The following is a 14,634-nucleotide window of genomic DNA, read 5'->3' on the forward strand; positions in this document are numbered from 1 at the left end:
CCCCTAATCCTTAGACTATTAACACCAATCCAGGGATGGGTCCTCCTGTTTCCCCAGTGCTTTTGCTTTTGAAGCTGTGTACAATAGTGACTTCATTCTTGAGCTCAGAGCTTAAAGAGCATCAAGGGAGGGCGCCTGGGTGGCTCAGTGGGTTAAGCCGCTGCCTTCGGCTCAGGTCATGATCTCAGGGTCCTGGGATCGAGTCCTGAATCGGGCTCTCTGCTCAGCAGGGAGCCTGCTTCCCTCTATCTCTCGCTCTCTCTGCCTGCCTCTCCATCTACTTGTGATCTCTCTCTCTCTGTCAAATAAATAATAAATAAAATCTTTAAAAAAAAGAGCATCAAGGGAAAGGAATATCACATTTAGAGAAAAGGCTAACCAGCAGAAAAAGAATTAGTAAAAAACAATGTCACTGTGTAATAGCACAGAAGACGTTGGGGGTGGGGAGGTGGCCAATGGGGGTTGTTGTTTTTTTAACATCCCAAGCCTCTTGGTGTTAGAATTCCCTTTACAAGATTGCCAACATTGGGAAATATGTCTTAAGGTTGAGAAATATAAGAGGAAATTAGGGATGCAAATTGTGAAATCCAGAGAGTAAGGTCCTCAATGACCAGAACAATGTGTGTATCTAAATAAGCAACTTGGGAACTGGGTTCACTCCATCCCCTTACTCAGTCCGAGAACCTTGGGGGCTATCCTAACCAGTGGCTAGGAGAAAGTCACAAAGACAAGGTCCTCTAAAGCAATAAAGCTATGACTTTCATAAACATTCTTCACAGTGCGGGGGAGGGGGCATAGTCAAGTCATTTAGCTTCTGTCCAGTAGGTGGAAGCACCACCACTGACCCAGGGCCTCAGTCCTACTTCTCTCTTCTGCTCCCGGGATTGCAACACTGGCTGTGGACCAAGAGGAGTTTATTGTTTTGACTTAAAAATTTACAGAAACTCCACTCCACTCTTGGAACATCTTAGTTCCAAGAATCATTGAATCTGAGAGCCAGGAAGGGCTCTGGAGATCACATCATTCAACCCCCTCAATTTACAGATCAGGAAGCTGGCAGCCTTGGCAGGGGACTCAAATCAGTGGAAAGACAGGTTCCAGACCCTTTGACTCCCTGTCCAGTGCTCTTGTCATTCTGAATAACTGTGGAATAATTTAGAATAACAAGGCTGAAATAATGCTGTTAAGTGCTGACATCATACCACTACGTCAGTACAAATTTGAGAAACCAGGAAGGGCTCGAAAAGAAAACAGGGAAGTTTGGGGGCATCTGTGACCTAAAATTATGTGGGAATAAGGATAGGTGAATATTAAGGAAAACGCTTAAGAGAAAGCACACATGAACAGATACAACCTGCTGTGCTTACTGGAAGAATGAAGTGACAGATGGGAAAAGGCCTGCGGTTACCCCTGACAAGCTATCTCTCTGGCCTTTAGGCCCGCATCTATTCAAGTGCAGCTGGTAAAATCTGTCTCGGTGGCTATGGTGAGCTAGCTCAGTAAATGATAGCTATCCTTACAAGCCATGGAAAACTGATGGGGAGATACCTACCTCTCAGGATTCTTGATCTCTTCAGTGACATAGTTGAGCGTGTCCCAGCCCGAGTAAGAGAACAGAGCCGAGTACAGTGCCAGGGCAATATCACCCATTGCAAATGATGAACCCTCAAAAGAATTCTCAAAGTGAGTCGAGGCTCCTAGAATCCAGAGAACATGCAAAGGCAGAAGGATTAGCGGCCTACCCCCAGCTTCAAAGTGATCCGGAAAAGGAGAAGAACATGGTGCTCACCGCAAGTGAGGGGCTTAGAACCCCTTCCACAGCAAGGACACTGTTAAAACGGAACCAGAGACCGCATGGGGATCCTGACAGGAAAGACTGGGGCAGCTTGCTAGGGTAAGGAACCATTACAGAGCAGAAGGCCTATAGAACAGAAGTGATGTGGTTCTGTCCTGCCCTGTAAGCTGCCCCATTCTTACCCGCTTTCTAACACTACAAACAGCTGGTACGGGATGGAAGAAGGACAGCACTTATTATGCCCAGGGCAACAGACTAGAGGGGCACACTAGTGTTCCTGCCTGGAAATTGGAGGGGGGTGGGTACAAGGAGTTCATTTCTGCCCTTGCAGAACTTCCAAGGGTAAACCAAACATAGCTACAGCACTGGGCTAGACAGTCGGCTAAAGCCAACTCCCAGGGCATGACGATCAGCCCTTTTGCCAAGATCAGCCTCTGGGAGCATGCAGAGAAGACAGGTTTGAGGTCAGCCTGTGTACAAATCCCCACTGACGTACCAGGAGTTAGGGACTTGGGCAAGATACTTAATTCTGCAGCCTCAGTCTCCTCCTCTATAAAATGTAAATCATGTCACCTAGCAAATGAGAATGCACAAAAGGCATTTAAAGAAGTAGGACGCAAAGAAAATGCACAAGAGTTCACGGCTATTCCAGCTTACCCTGGCCAAGTCTAACAATGCCTGCGATGATGACGGCGATCAGTGCCAACACTTTAGCATAGGTGAAGATGTCTTGTACCAGCGTTCCCCACTTGACATAGGCACAGTTAATGAAGGTTAAGAGACCTGAAAAAATAAGAATTCTGATCGGTGAATGACCCTACCACCCAGAGAGCCTAGGACCCCCAAGCATTACTTCCAGAAGCAGTCATCAAAACAGACCCGTTGGCCAAAGACCTGAGCTATTTGAAACCTCTGCCCAGCAGGTCCTCAGCATTAGCATTCAAAGGCCCCGCTGAGGTGTAGGCAGCACCACACATACCCACAGCACTTAATCAGGAGGAAACAAAGTAACTGGATTTGCTTACACACAACAGTGTTCCCAGCAGTGGGAGGTGACTGGCAGCCATACAGGATTACTGATGTTTTTTGGCTATGGCTTTGAAAAGTCACTGTCCTCCCAGCTTTGCACCCCTTTACCTCCTGATAGAGCCTCCAGGACTCAGCAATCTGTGGTATTGTTAACCTTGGCGATTCCTGTTGTGACTTATCCAGTGCTGGGCCAGCAGGTCAGGACGTGTGGCCAAGGATTAGAATGGGGGCCAGACTTCCTGCTCCGCCTGCCAGCACAGCCACTTGTTTTTGTACTTGGAAAGATCCTTGGAGCCAAGGTTCCTATAGAATGGGAATGGCATTTTTCCTGATGGACAATGCAAAAGAATGAGCCACAAACATTCCTTAAGTCCTACCCTGGGGTAGAGGCAATAATTTTACCCCTACACGCTCTGGGAAAATTCAAAGATCACCCTTAGAGCCATGGTGCTTAACCTAGGGCTTCCACAACGCCTGAAATTCCTTGTAAATAGTTAAGTACACATGTCCAAAGAATATGCATTTTTTTCTAAGAAAAAGGTCCATAGCCTTTGTCAGAATCTCGGGAAAATCCATTTCCCCCAAAAAAGTTTCAATCCACTACTGAAGAAAAAATTCAAGAAAGGAAGCCCACATTTGCTGTTAGGTTGCCCCGTAGTCCCAGGATGTGGCTGGGAAGAAAGTGAAAAGAAAGGATTCTGAGAGCCCACTGAATGTTCTGGATCCTACACCAGCATCTGAAGTGGGCAGGGCCCTGCAGCCCACCTCCACTGTGGAAGCCAATCACCTCACTGCCCCTGCCTTCCCAGCTCAGCCACAGGAGCTTGAGGTGGAAGGCTCGCCAGTCCTTGTAAGAGCTCCAAGGGCAAGGTCAGCATCAGCCTGCCTTCTTTCCCAGTAGAGAAAGGGGGGTCTGGTGTTGGGCTTGCATGCTTCACAGGAAGCCTCCTCCCTGTCTCAGTTCTGGCAGAGGCATGTCCTTCATTGTCCCTAATCCTCCTGTTTTCTTGTGTCCTGGCCTTACCACACTGGCCCGGAAGCATCTTCATCCTGAGAAGCAGGAAAGACCAACCTCAAGAAACAGCTGGATCGTCTTCTGTCTCTCCCTCTCCCTCCTTTGCACCCCTCCTGTCTCCTGGCTGACCAAGCTCTTTTTTCCTCTTCCCTAGAAAGGGCATCCTAGTCCTACACAAACACTTGCCTTTCTACCTAATAAACAAGACAATAAACAACCAAACAGTATCACAGGGTTGGGCAAGACTACACCCATAATTCCTCAATGCTAAGTTAATAATTAAGGACAAGCGCACAGTCTCCACTAGCACCCCACAAAGTGACAGAAGTGTCTGTGTCTCACCCTCCACTAATCTTTCAGACCTGTTAATCCTCCGCAGTCAATCACCCATCCTTTAATCACCACTGGACTTCTGTTTCCAGCCAGCCATCAGCCCTCCTGCAACTTCTCTCCATTGTGTAGCCCCTACGCCTCACCCTTGGGCTCTGCTGCTGCCTTACAAACAGGTCCTGGCCCAGGTTTTTCTTTCTTTCGTTCTTTCTTTTCTAAAATTTTATTTATTTATTTAATTGACAGAGAAATCGGGAGAGGGAACACAAGCAGGGGGAGTGGGAGAGGAAGAAGCAGGTCCCCATTGGGGCCAGGGAGTCCGATTCGGGGCTCCATTCCAAGACTCTGGGATCATGACCCCAGCTGAAGGCAGACGCTTAGCAGACACTAATAACTGAGCCACGCAGGTGCAGGTGGCCCCCAGCCCAGGTTTCTGATTAGAAACCAGGGACAGGGGCACCTGCCTGGCTTAGTCAGTCAAGCATCTGCCTTCCCTTAACCTTTGGCTTGGTCATGATCTTCGGATCTTGGGATCAGGCCTCACCTTGGGCTTCTCGCTCAGCAGGGAGCCTGCTTCTCCCTCTCCCCTTGCTCAGGATTGCTCACTTGCACTCTCTCTCTCTCTCTGAAATAAATAAAAAATCTTTTTTAAATTTTTTTAAAAAGACAGACAGACCAGGGACAAAAAGGGGGAGGCACCTGGCTGGCTCAGTCAGTAGACCACGCAACTCTTGATCTTGATCTGAGTTCAAGGCCCATTGGGTCCAGAGCTTACTGAAGGGAAAAACAAACAAACAAACAAACAAACAAAAACCCACCACCAGGGGCACCTGATGCTGCACTATTCACAAGGGAAGGGATCACCTTGTTGAGGTAGATGGTTAGCCCTCAGGGACCCACAGTCACAACACCAAGCCGGGACAGGCCGAGTTCTGGCTCAGTCTACAGCCATGTGCCACAGGGAGCTGCTCTCAGCTTTGCCAAGGCCTGTGGGCAGCAAACAGACAACTCATCACCCTTTACTACAACAAATTCTGCAATGAAAACAATGGACTATTGCCATTTTCATCCCTACCACTTCTCTACGTAAATTCTGTATCCATCCATTTCACACCCCTCCTTTGACCTGCCGGTTTTTCACCCTCCCCAGTACCTGAGCCTTATTTCTCAGCCACTGACCCATCTTCCTGCCTGACCTTTCCTCTGGAAAGAAACCAGGAGCAGAGGAACTGCCTGAAGAAAGCTGGCTCTCACCTTCTCCAGCACCCAGCTTCCTTGGGGCCTCTTGGCTATGGGGGCAGGGAATGGGTATGCCAGGCAGCACCGCTGACTGGGCTCTTTGCATCACCCACAGCTGACACAGCTCATCGGAGACCCCAAAGCCCAGCCTAGTGTACTGTTCCTACAGTGAGGCCCAACCTCCTGTTTCAGAGGCAGGGGAAGGGGGGGGGACCATAGCCTTAGAATAATAAGGAGGCAACTGCAAGTCAGCTTCAAGGACAGAAATGCCCTACCCTCCTACCTCTAGGGTGTAATTCCATCTCCACCCAACACTGGGCCAAGTCCACAAGAAGATGGCCTGAAATCACCTTGGACCCTTGACTCACGTGCAGTTCCATTCCTGTTTTGACCTGCTTTGGAGGAAGATGCTTTGAAGGAGCCACTCTCACAATCCTCTAAAGAGATGCTCTGGGCCCCTGGGTGGCTCAGTCATGATCCTGGAGTCCCAGGACTGAGTCCCAGAATCAAGTAAGTACGGGTTGGGTTCCCCACTGAGCAGAGAATCTGCTTCTCCCTCTGACCCTTCGCCCTCTAATACTCTCATGCATACATTCTCTCTCTTTTAAATAGATAAATCTTTATTTTAAAAAAGAGAGATGCTCAGTGCCCAGTCACTTGGACCCACGTTAGGCTCAGGTCGTGATCCCAGGATCCTGGGATCTGGCACCAGGCTCCCTGCTCAGTGGGGCCTCTCCTTTGGCCCCTCCCCCAGCTCATGCTCTCTTGCTTGCTCTCCAAGTAAATAAAATAAAAATCCTCTTTTTTTTTTTTTTTGGACAGAGATCACGCGTAGGCAGAGAGACTGGCAGAGAGCCCGATGTGGGGCTTGATCCCAGGACCCTGAGATCATGACCTGAGCCGAAGGCAGAGGCTTTAACCCACTGAGCCACCAGGCGCCTCAAATAAATAAAATCTTTTAAAAAAGGGAGGGGGCGGGGAGATGCTCCTAAATGGTCATGGGCTCTCCTGGAGGGGCAAGCAGGCTAGTCCTATAGCTCTAAGGCCCAGCAATGGCTGCAGAACTCAAAAGCCAGGAAAGCACCCACATAGGTTGATCCAGAACAGAACAAAGCACGCAAGCCCACTCGGGATCGGATGCCCAGATCTGATTTAGATGCCACACTAAACAGTCCCTGAAAAAGAACATTAACCCCACAGTTCTCCCAACACTGTTAGTTTTGGGGATGTTTTGTTTTCTTCTAGCACTGTTAGTTTTATATACAGAGAATGGAACACATAAAACTTAGGCCACTATTCAGCGTATTTCTGCTTCAAATTCCCAGGGACTATAAAACCTCAGTACTTTATGAGACAACTCATCCCATTTTTTAAAGAGATCAACAGCTCTTCCTTCCATAAAGCCAAAAACCTTTTCCTCACCACTTCTATCCAGTAGTCCTAGACCCCGCCTCTGGAACCACACAGAATTTGGCTAACTCTGCATCCACATAATGGCCCTTCTTATCAAAGATTAACATCCTGTCCCCCTGGAGGCTTCCCCCTTTCAGACTAAAAACCCAGTTTCTTCAGCCTCCACTGTGCAAATGTGGCTTCCAGGCTGCTCACCACCGAGGTTCTCCCCTCTGCATTCACTTCACTTTGTCAGGATGTCCCTGAAACAGGAGACTGACAGAGAACACTCCAGACACTTCTGCAGACTAAGGGGTCTCAGTTTGAATTCACTGTCAACTACAATCCCACCTCAAACTGATGAGCATTTCCCTATCCCCCTTTTGGGGCCTATAATAGTGATTTTTTAAAAAGATTTTATTTATGTTTTTAAAAAATTATTTATTTGAGGGAAGCCTGGGTGACTCAGGTCATGATCCCAGCGTTCCAGGATCAAGTTCCCCTGCATCAGGCTCTTGAGCAGGAAGCCTGCTTCTCCCTCCACCTCTGACTCATGCACTCTCACTGTCTGTCTGACAAATAAATAAAATCTTAAAATAAAAAAAAAAAAGTTTTATTTATTTGAGAGAGAGAGAGCATGAGCAGGATGAGTGGCAGGGGAAGAAGCAGACTGCCCGCTGAGCAAGGCGCCCTATGTGGGCTTCAATCCCAGGACTCAGGGATCATGACCCAAGCCAAAGGCAGGCACTTAAACTGAGCCACCCAGATGCCCTAAAAGTAATTTTTTTAATCCCAAATATGAGATGTTAACATTTATTCCTAGCAACTTTCCTCTGAAATTTTTAGAGATCATTTCCAACTACTAAAAATGGATTTTCCCCCTTAATTTTATCAGGCATGTCAAAAGCCTTCAATTTTGTGAAATCTGCAAATTTGATTAGCACATTCTCTGAGTCTTCCCTGAAGTCATTGACAAAAATGTTGACTAGAGGGGTGCCTGGGTGGCTCAGGGAGTTAAAACCTCTGCCTTCGGCTCAGATCATGATCTCAGGGTCCTGGACTCTGCTCAGCAGGGAGCCTGCTTCCCTTCCTCTCTCTCTGCCTGCCTCTCTACCTACTTGTGATCTGTCTGTCAAATAAATAAAATCTTAAAAAAAAAAATGTTGACTAGATAGGCAGAACCCTGTAGTCATGACTATAGACCTTCCCCTATGCTGTCATTATTCTACATCGACCAAGAATCCATCAAACTACTCTTATCTAGTCCACCTTTTTCTACCTCTTCAACCAGAGTATCATGAGAGGGGCACCTGGATAGTTCAGTCGGTTAAGCATCTGCCTTCTGCTTAGGCTATGATCCCAGGGTCCTGGGATAGAGACCCATGTCAGGCTCTCTGCTCAGCATGAGCCTGCCTCTCCTTCTCCCTACTGTTCCCTCCCCCGGGCCTTGTACTTTCTCTTTCTCTGTCAAATAAATATATGTCTCTCTGTCAAATAAATAAATAAAATCTTTAAAAACAAAATAAAATAAAAAATAAATTAAAAAAAGAATATGATAATTTGCCAGGAGATTTTCTAAAATCCGTATGCATCTCTGCTCTTGCATTCTAATGACATATCCAATGATCCAAATGAAATAGCACATATTTACACTAGAATGTTCATCGCTTTTTAGAAATAACCACAGTTCCATAGAGCATGTGATTTTTTTTATTTTTTTAAATATAATCTTTACACCCAACATGGGGCTCAAACTCAGGACCTGAGACCAAGAGTCACATGCCCTACCAGCTGAGCCAGTCAAGAACCCGAGAGCGTATGATTCTTCATCTCAGGGTCCTAAGTTCGAGCCCCGTGTTGGGTGTAGAGTTTAGTTAAAAAAAATTACTGAGGGGCGCCTGGGTGTCTCAGTCATTAAGCTTCTGCTTCGGCTCAGGTCAGGATCCCAGAGTCCTGGGATTGGCCTGCATTGGGCTCCCTGCTCAGCAGGAGGACTATTTGTCCCTCTCCCACTCCCCCTGCCTCTGTTCCCTTTATCACTGTGTCTCTCTCAGTCAAATAAATAAATAAAATCTCTAAAAAATAATAATAACTGCAAAAATAATCATTAGAAACAACTCAAATGCCAATCAAGAGTAGAGCGGCTAAATACAGTGGAATACTAAATACTAAAATATCTACAACTATAAAAATATGAACTTCACAAACATATTAAGTGAAAAAGTCAGGCACACAAAAAAATGCATATCCTGTATATCCACTCACTTAAGAATGGCCAACACAAATCCATGCTACTAAGAAGGATAGCATTTCCCCTTTGTGTGTGCATGGGGGACAAGAGGGAGTGACTGAGAGAACACAAGAGGGGCTCGGGGGGCTGGCTTTTTGATGTGGATGATGGTCACAGGTATGTGAATTTGTGAAAATGTATCAACCTGTACACTTAGGACACATGCACTGTTCCTATTATACTTGAATAAAAAATTAAAGTTAAGCCAAAATGAGGCCAAAATTGAACCAAAAATGAGGTTAGCTTAGCATGGTTTATTACTAGTGAATCCATAAGGTGACTAGAGATCTTCCTTTCTTTTCCTCACACACTGCTAACCAGGTTTAACAGATGAGCCTAGAATTTAGACTGGAATCAACTTCAAATTATTCAGTGCACAATGCTGAGAATCGGGGAGCCTGCTGCTCTGCCTACTTGTGATCTCTCTGTCAAATAAATAAAATCTTTAAAAAAAAAAAAGAATGCTCAGAATCCACCTCTTCCTCAGAAAGCTGGATTATCATTTCTGTGGGCACAATAATGGCCCTGGAACACAGAAGGGTTGGTGTCACTGTGATACAATGTGAGAAAGACCTGACTAGCCACTGCTAGCTTTGAAGATGAAAGGGGGCCAAGAGCCAAGGAATATGGACCTTCTCTAGAAGCTAGAAAAGGCAAGAAAATGGATTCTTCCCTAGAGAACCCAGAAAGTAGCATGACACTGCTGATACGTTGATTTTAGCCCAATGAGACCCATTTCAGACTGCTACAGGTAAGATAATAAACTTGTGTGTTTTTTAGATTTATTTATTTTAGAGAGAAAGTAAGTAGATGCACACATGGGAACTCGGGGAGGGACAGAGGGAGAGAATCTTCAAGCAAACTCCCCACTGAACATGGAGCCTGATGCAGGACTTCACCTCAAGACTCATGAGATCCGGGGCGGCTGGGTAGCTCAGTGGGTTAAGCCTCTGCCTTTGGCTCAGGTCATGATCTCAGGGTCCTGGGATCCAGCCCTGCCTGCATCAGGCGCTCTGCTCAGCGGGGGGCCTGCTTCCGCCCACCCCCTCTGTCTGCGTCTCTGCCTTCTTGTGATCTCTCTAATAAATAAATAAAATCTCAAAAAAAAAAAAAAACAAAAACAAAAACAAAAACAGACCCATGAGATCCTGACCCCAGCGAAAACCACTTAACTGACTGAGCCACCCAGGTGCCCCTAAATTTGTTTGCTTTACGTAACCGAATTGGTCAAAATTTGTTACAGCAGCAATAGGAAAATTAGTTAATACCTCACTCAACAGCTTTCTTTTCACACCCTTCCTGCTCTTTAAGATCAGGGAGAGGCCTCATGGGAGAATGCTTGAGCTAGTTATAAATTCTTTCCATTTGTCTGCAAGTGAATAGTTAGGAACACTTCAAGCAATGCCATGCTTTATCACTATCTCCTCAGTTCTCCTGGTCTTCATTTTTTTGTTGGCCTGGATCTGTTTTTTACTGACTCTTTACTAGGTTAGCAATCTTTCTGCTATGTAACGATAGGGAAACTGGGACTATGGCCTTCTCCTTTCTCTCCACCATCTGTTATTCGAGAACTAACTGCCCTTGCTGTTCTCACTCTGTTTGTTGCTTCTAGAGCTTTTTATCTCCTGCAGTCGGTTCTACAGATCTAGGCTGAGGCTGGGCACCGACCTTCGGGTGTTCTTCTCACAGCTCTGGGTCACTCCTGCATTTAGTCCTCCTCATACCACCTCTCACCATCACTTATGGATCTCGTTTCTAAAAATCTAAGTTTATCAAAAAGCTTCAGTTACCAGTTTGTTCACATGGTTCTCCTCTTCCTAAATAAGAGAATTCGGATAAAATAGATGAAAATTTCATTCAGAGAAGCTACTGGTCCTTTTTTTTTTTTTTTTTTTTTGAGTCCCTAGCTACGAGATTATAAATTGTTTTCCCTGAACTTTTCTGCAATCTCTGCCCAAATTTGGAGTGTATTTCTGAGGAAATACACGATTTCTTCTTCTGGAAGGTACAAACTCTGGGTACGCAGAGTCACTTTCACACAAGAATCCCACATTTCCCCTGGTTATGTTAAATTAATAATACTAAAACAATAGCAACATCCTTATCCTTTAGCGACTCATACTGAAGCCTTTACAGGTTAAATTGTATAATGTCTTGGATTTGCTTTAAATAATCTAATGGGATAAGGGGGCGGGTTGGAGTATAGATAAAACAAGAGTGATTAATCATTCATGCTGGTGCTTAAACCCTGGGAGTTCATCACATTATTCACTCTTTTTGTATGTTTGAACTGTTTTATAATAAACTTTTTTTTATTATAGAGGTACTGCTTCTAATGGAATGAAAAAGATTTTAGCAAAAAATGCTCAAGGAGTTGAGACTTCCATCACTGCCTTATTTTCCCTTTAGCACAAATTTTGTCGTGATTTTTAGGAAAGCAAACTATTTCTCCTCCCTCTGATCCGATGATGGGCAGTTTTTACCTACAATCACATCGTTCCTACTTCTTTTTGCTTTTATCCTCTTGTTCTCTCCACCATGCTTCTTACCGTAGGATGGGGATTTATTTCCATGCACTACTGCTATAGGAGACCTTCAGAAAAATTCCCCAAGGGGAATCTGAGAGTCTCTGACAGCACCATGTAATAATTCTTCCCCAGGTAAGCTGACAGATTAACAGAGGCTAGTGTCTTTGTTCCCTGAGAGATGGGCCACATAATTGTGAGGCCCAGGGGGAGAGAAGAAAGACTTCTATTTGGCTGTAAGAAGAAACCCATCTGCAGGCAGAGAGCCCAGGGCAGCACAGGATGGGACTGTTCACTGCATTTGTCAGAATGAAAAAACGGGGAAGTAAAATCCTTTGACAGGTCTCTGTGTCTTGGGGAGTACTGAAATTTCCCTCTCACTGCAATCCAAAGAATCAAAACTCGACCTTGCCCAGAGGGAGCAAGCATCATCTCATTCTACAGCAGATCCTGATACAAGCAAAGCTCTCTCTGACACACCGCATCAGTCTCAGCTTTTCTAGGAAACCCGCCATTTCTCAACAAGGTTTATATGCTTTCCCGGTCCTATTCTCATCACATAGGAAATTCTTTCCTCCTTGCAAAGAAAAGCAAAAAGCAAATGTTTATAGGCCTTATTTAATGTTTACAGAATAGGAGTCCAAAACCATCATTCCCAATCTTCTACCCTGATTTTCCAAACGCATTACTCAGCAACTTTTCCACCTTTATTCTTCCCTATAATTCCTCACAGCCTCCAGAATACCCAGATTTATACTTTCATCTGTGCATTTTTATCCTTTCCTCTAAAATTTCAGGTGAAACCTGTATTAAAAATCTCTCCCCCAGTCTCCATGAAATCTGCTCTATCCCTTGCCAGAGTTTAGCCTTCTGCTATCTTAGCATTCACGGTCGGGGACTCTGTTCTAGGTTCTCTTTTTGCTTTCATATACCCAGCCTTCAATGGACAGACATGAAGATGCTACCTTCCACTCAGTACTCTATCTTGAACTTCAAAGTTACCAGAGACATACCTCAGGTATCTCCTGACTGGTGACATCATTCAACCCAAAGGACAGCAAGAGGATAGCCATCGGTGGGCTTAACTGACTCGAGCAAGCTTTGTGGTATGTTGCTCCAGGGAAAACCGCATGTCTCTGCATTAGGCTGGTCTACATATAATCCAGAGTCACAGCCTTTGGGGAGCTGCCGAACCTCTTAACTGGTTTGCTCAGGCCTGCTATACCCAGATGTCTCTAGAATGTTCTATCACTGTCATTTCCTTAGAACAACCACATGTAAGCTCTATGAAAAAGCTTCTGGTCTGTGGCCTAACCCTACAAACTTCAAGTCTCTCCTCCCTTTCTCTACTGTATGTCTGTCTGTGCTATCTCATGCTGGGTTAGGATACTCTCTACACCTTAAAAACCATTTTTCTTGGGGTGCCTCGGTGGCTCGATCGTTAAGCTCTTACCTTCCGCTCAGGTCCTAATTCCAGAGTCCTGGATCAGGACCCGCATCAGGTTCCCTGCTCACTGGGAGGCCTGCTTCTCCCTCTCCCATTCCCCCTGCTTGTATTCCCTCTCTCACTATCTCTCTCTCTCTCTCTGTCAAATAAATAAACTCTTAAACACACACACACATTTTTTTCTTCCTGGCTTCCTTGATGTATTGTTTCTCCCACCCTTCCTAGGTGCTGTTATAGGTCTCAGACAGCAGAAGGTCCTCAAATTCTTTTACCTTTCAGGCTACAGAACCATTCTGCTCACTCAGACGTCATGGGTGAAAGCATGTGGCAAGAAGACAAGCCAAGCATAAACCCTATGGGTCACCAGACCAGAGGCATCCTTCTCTGCCTCCTGGAACTCAGCCAGCATGTCGGTCGCCGGCCGTAGCTCTGCACCACTCTGAAGGAGGGAGCAGGCAGTCTGCACCAGGAGGCCCTTCTATTAAGCCACACTATTTGCTCCCTTCTCAAAGCTGGCTAGCCCTTGTCCATCAGCTCCTTCTTGGTTTGCTCAGCCAGGTACAGTTCAGGTCCTCAGAAACAGGACCCCAAGCCTGAGTGAGCGTCAGAATCACCCGGGGAATGCTACAGCTTCAGGGCTCCAACCCAGCAGTTCTGATGCAGGAGACCTGAGACAGGGTTTCCTGGAGGAGTCTGATGACCTACCTGCTTTGGATGTGCTAGGTAAAGGCACTCACTAAGTGAAATCATCACCTACAGAACCACCTTGAGCAGAACAAGCCCCAGCCCTTCACTTAACTCAGAGCCCCTCTATCCAGGCTGCACAGTGGCATCACTTGACAAACATTAATGAAGTCCAGGGCTCCGGCCTACCCTGGACAAAGAAGTCAGCGACTCTGGGGTAGAGCCCAGGCATGAGCACGTTCCTGAAGCTCCCCAATCCCCACATAATTCTAAAGGACAGTGCCAACTGAGAACCTTTCTTTCCAAGGCCCCCATCAGTTCTTAGCAACAACTTTCCCCCAATTCTCATTCTCCAAGCCAATTCCCCCCCCTTTTTTTTTTAAGATTTATTTGTCAGAGCGGGGGGAGGGGGAGAGCATGAACATAGGGCACAGCAGAGGGAGAGAGAGAAGGAGGTTCCCTGCTGAGCAGACAGCCCCAACACAGGACTTGATCCCAGGACCCCAGGATCATGATCTGAGCAGACACTTAACTGACCGAGACACCCAGGCATCCCCAATTCCCATTCTTCTAATCAGCAGTTTGGATTTACTTGGTTGGGGAAACAGGTGGGAGGGGAAGGGGCCATTAGCATTTTTCTAAATTCTGAGGTGATTCCAATGTACAGCCAGCGTGGGGACCCAATGTCCCTACTAACTCCTTCCCCAGTCCCCTTTAGGTTATCCCCTCAGTCTCTTCTGAGGCAGAGAGAAAGAAAACAGAAAAAGGAGGAGACCAAGAGTAAACCCCTGAAGAGCCCTGGGAATCAGACCAACAGAGTTCTACCCTCTCACCGCCGCTGAGGTTGTGCCAAAGTTTACACCGACCCCGTAACAAAGAACCCTAGGC

At 46.2% G+C, this 14,634-nt stretch overlaps 1 protein-coding gene across 3 annotated transcripts in view; it reads right to left on the reverse strand.

The window, feature by feature from the left end:
* SLC7A7 (solute carrier family 7 member 7) overlaps window positions 1-14,634 on the reverse strand; it is a 36,527-nt gene that overhangs the window by 3,764 nt on the left and 18,129 nt on the right. For all 3 annotated transcript variants that reach the window (XM_059181623.1, XM_059181621.1, XM_059181622.1), the window contains 2 exons: window positions 2,453-2,578; window positions 1,553-1,697 (listed from right to left, as the gene is read on the reverse strand). In XM_059181623.1, the coding sequence (XP_059037606.1) occupies window positions 1,553-1,697; window positions 2,453-2,578 (271 nt within the window). The remainder of the gene's footprint in view (window positions 1-1,552; window positions 1,698-2,452; window positions 2,579-14,634) is intronic.

Source organism: Mustela lutreola, chromosome 7 (assembly GCF_030435805.1).
Source record: "Mustela lutreola isolate mMusLut2 chromosome 7, mMusLut2.pri, whole genome shotgun sequence".
In the NCBI taxonomy this organism is placed as follows: Eukaryota; Metazoa; Chordata; class Mammalia; order Carnivora; family Mustelidae; genus Mustela; species Mustela lutreola.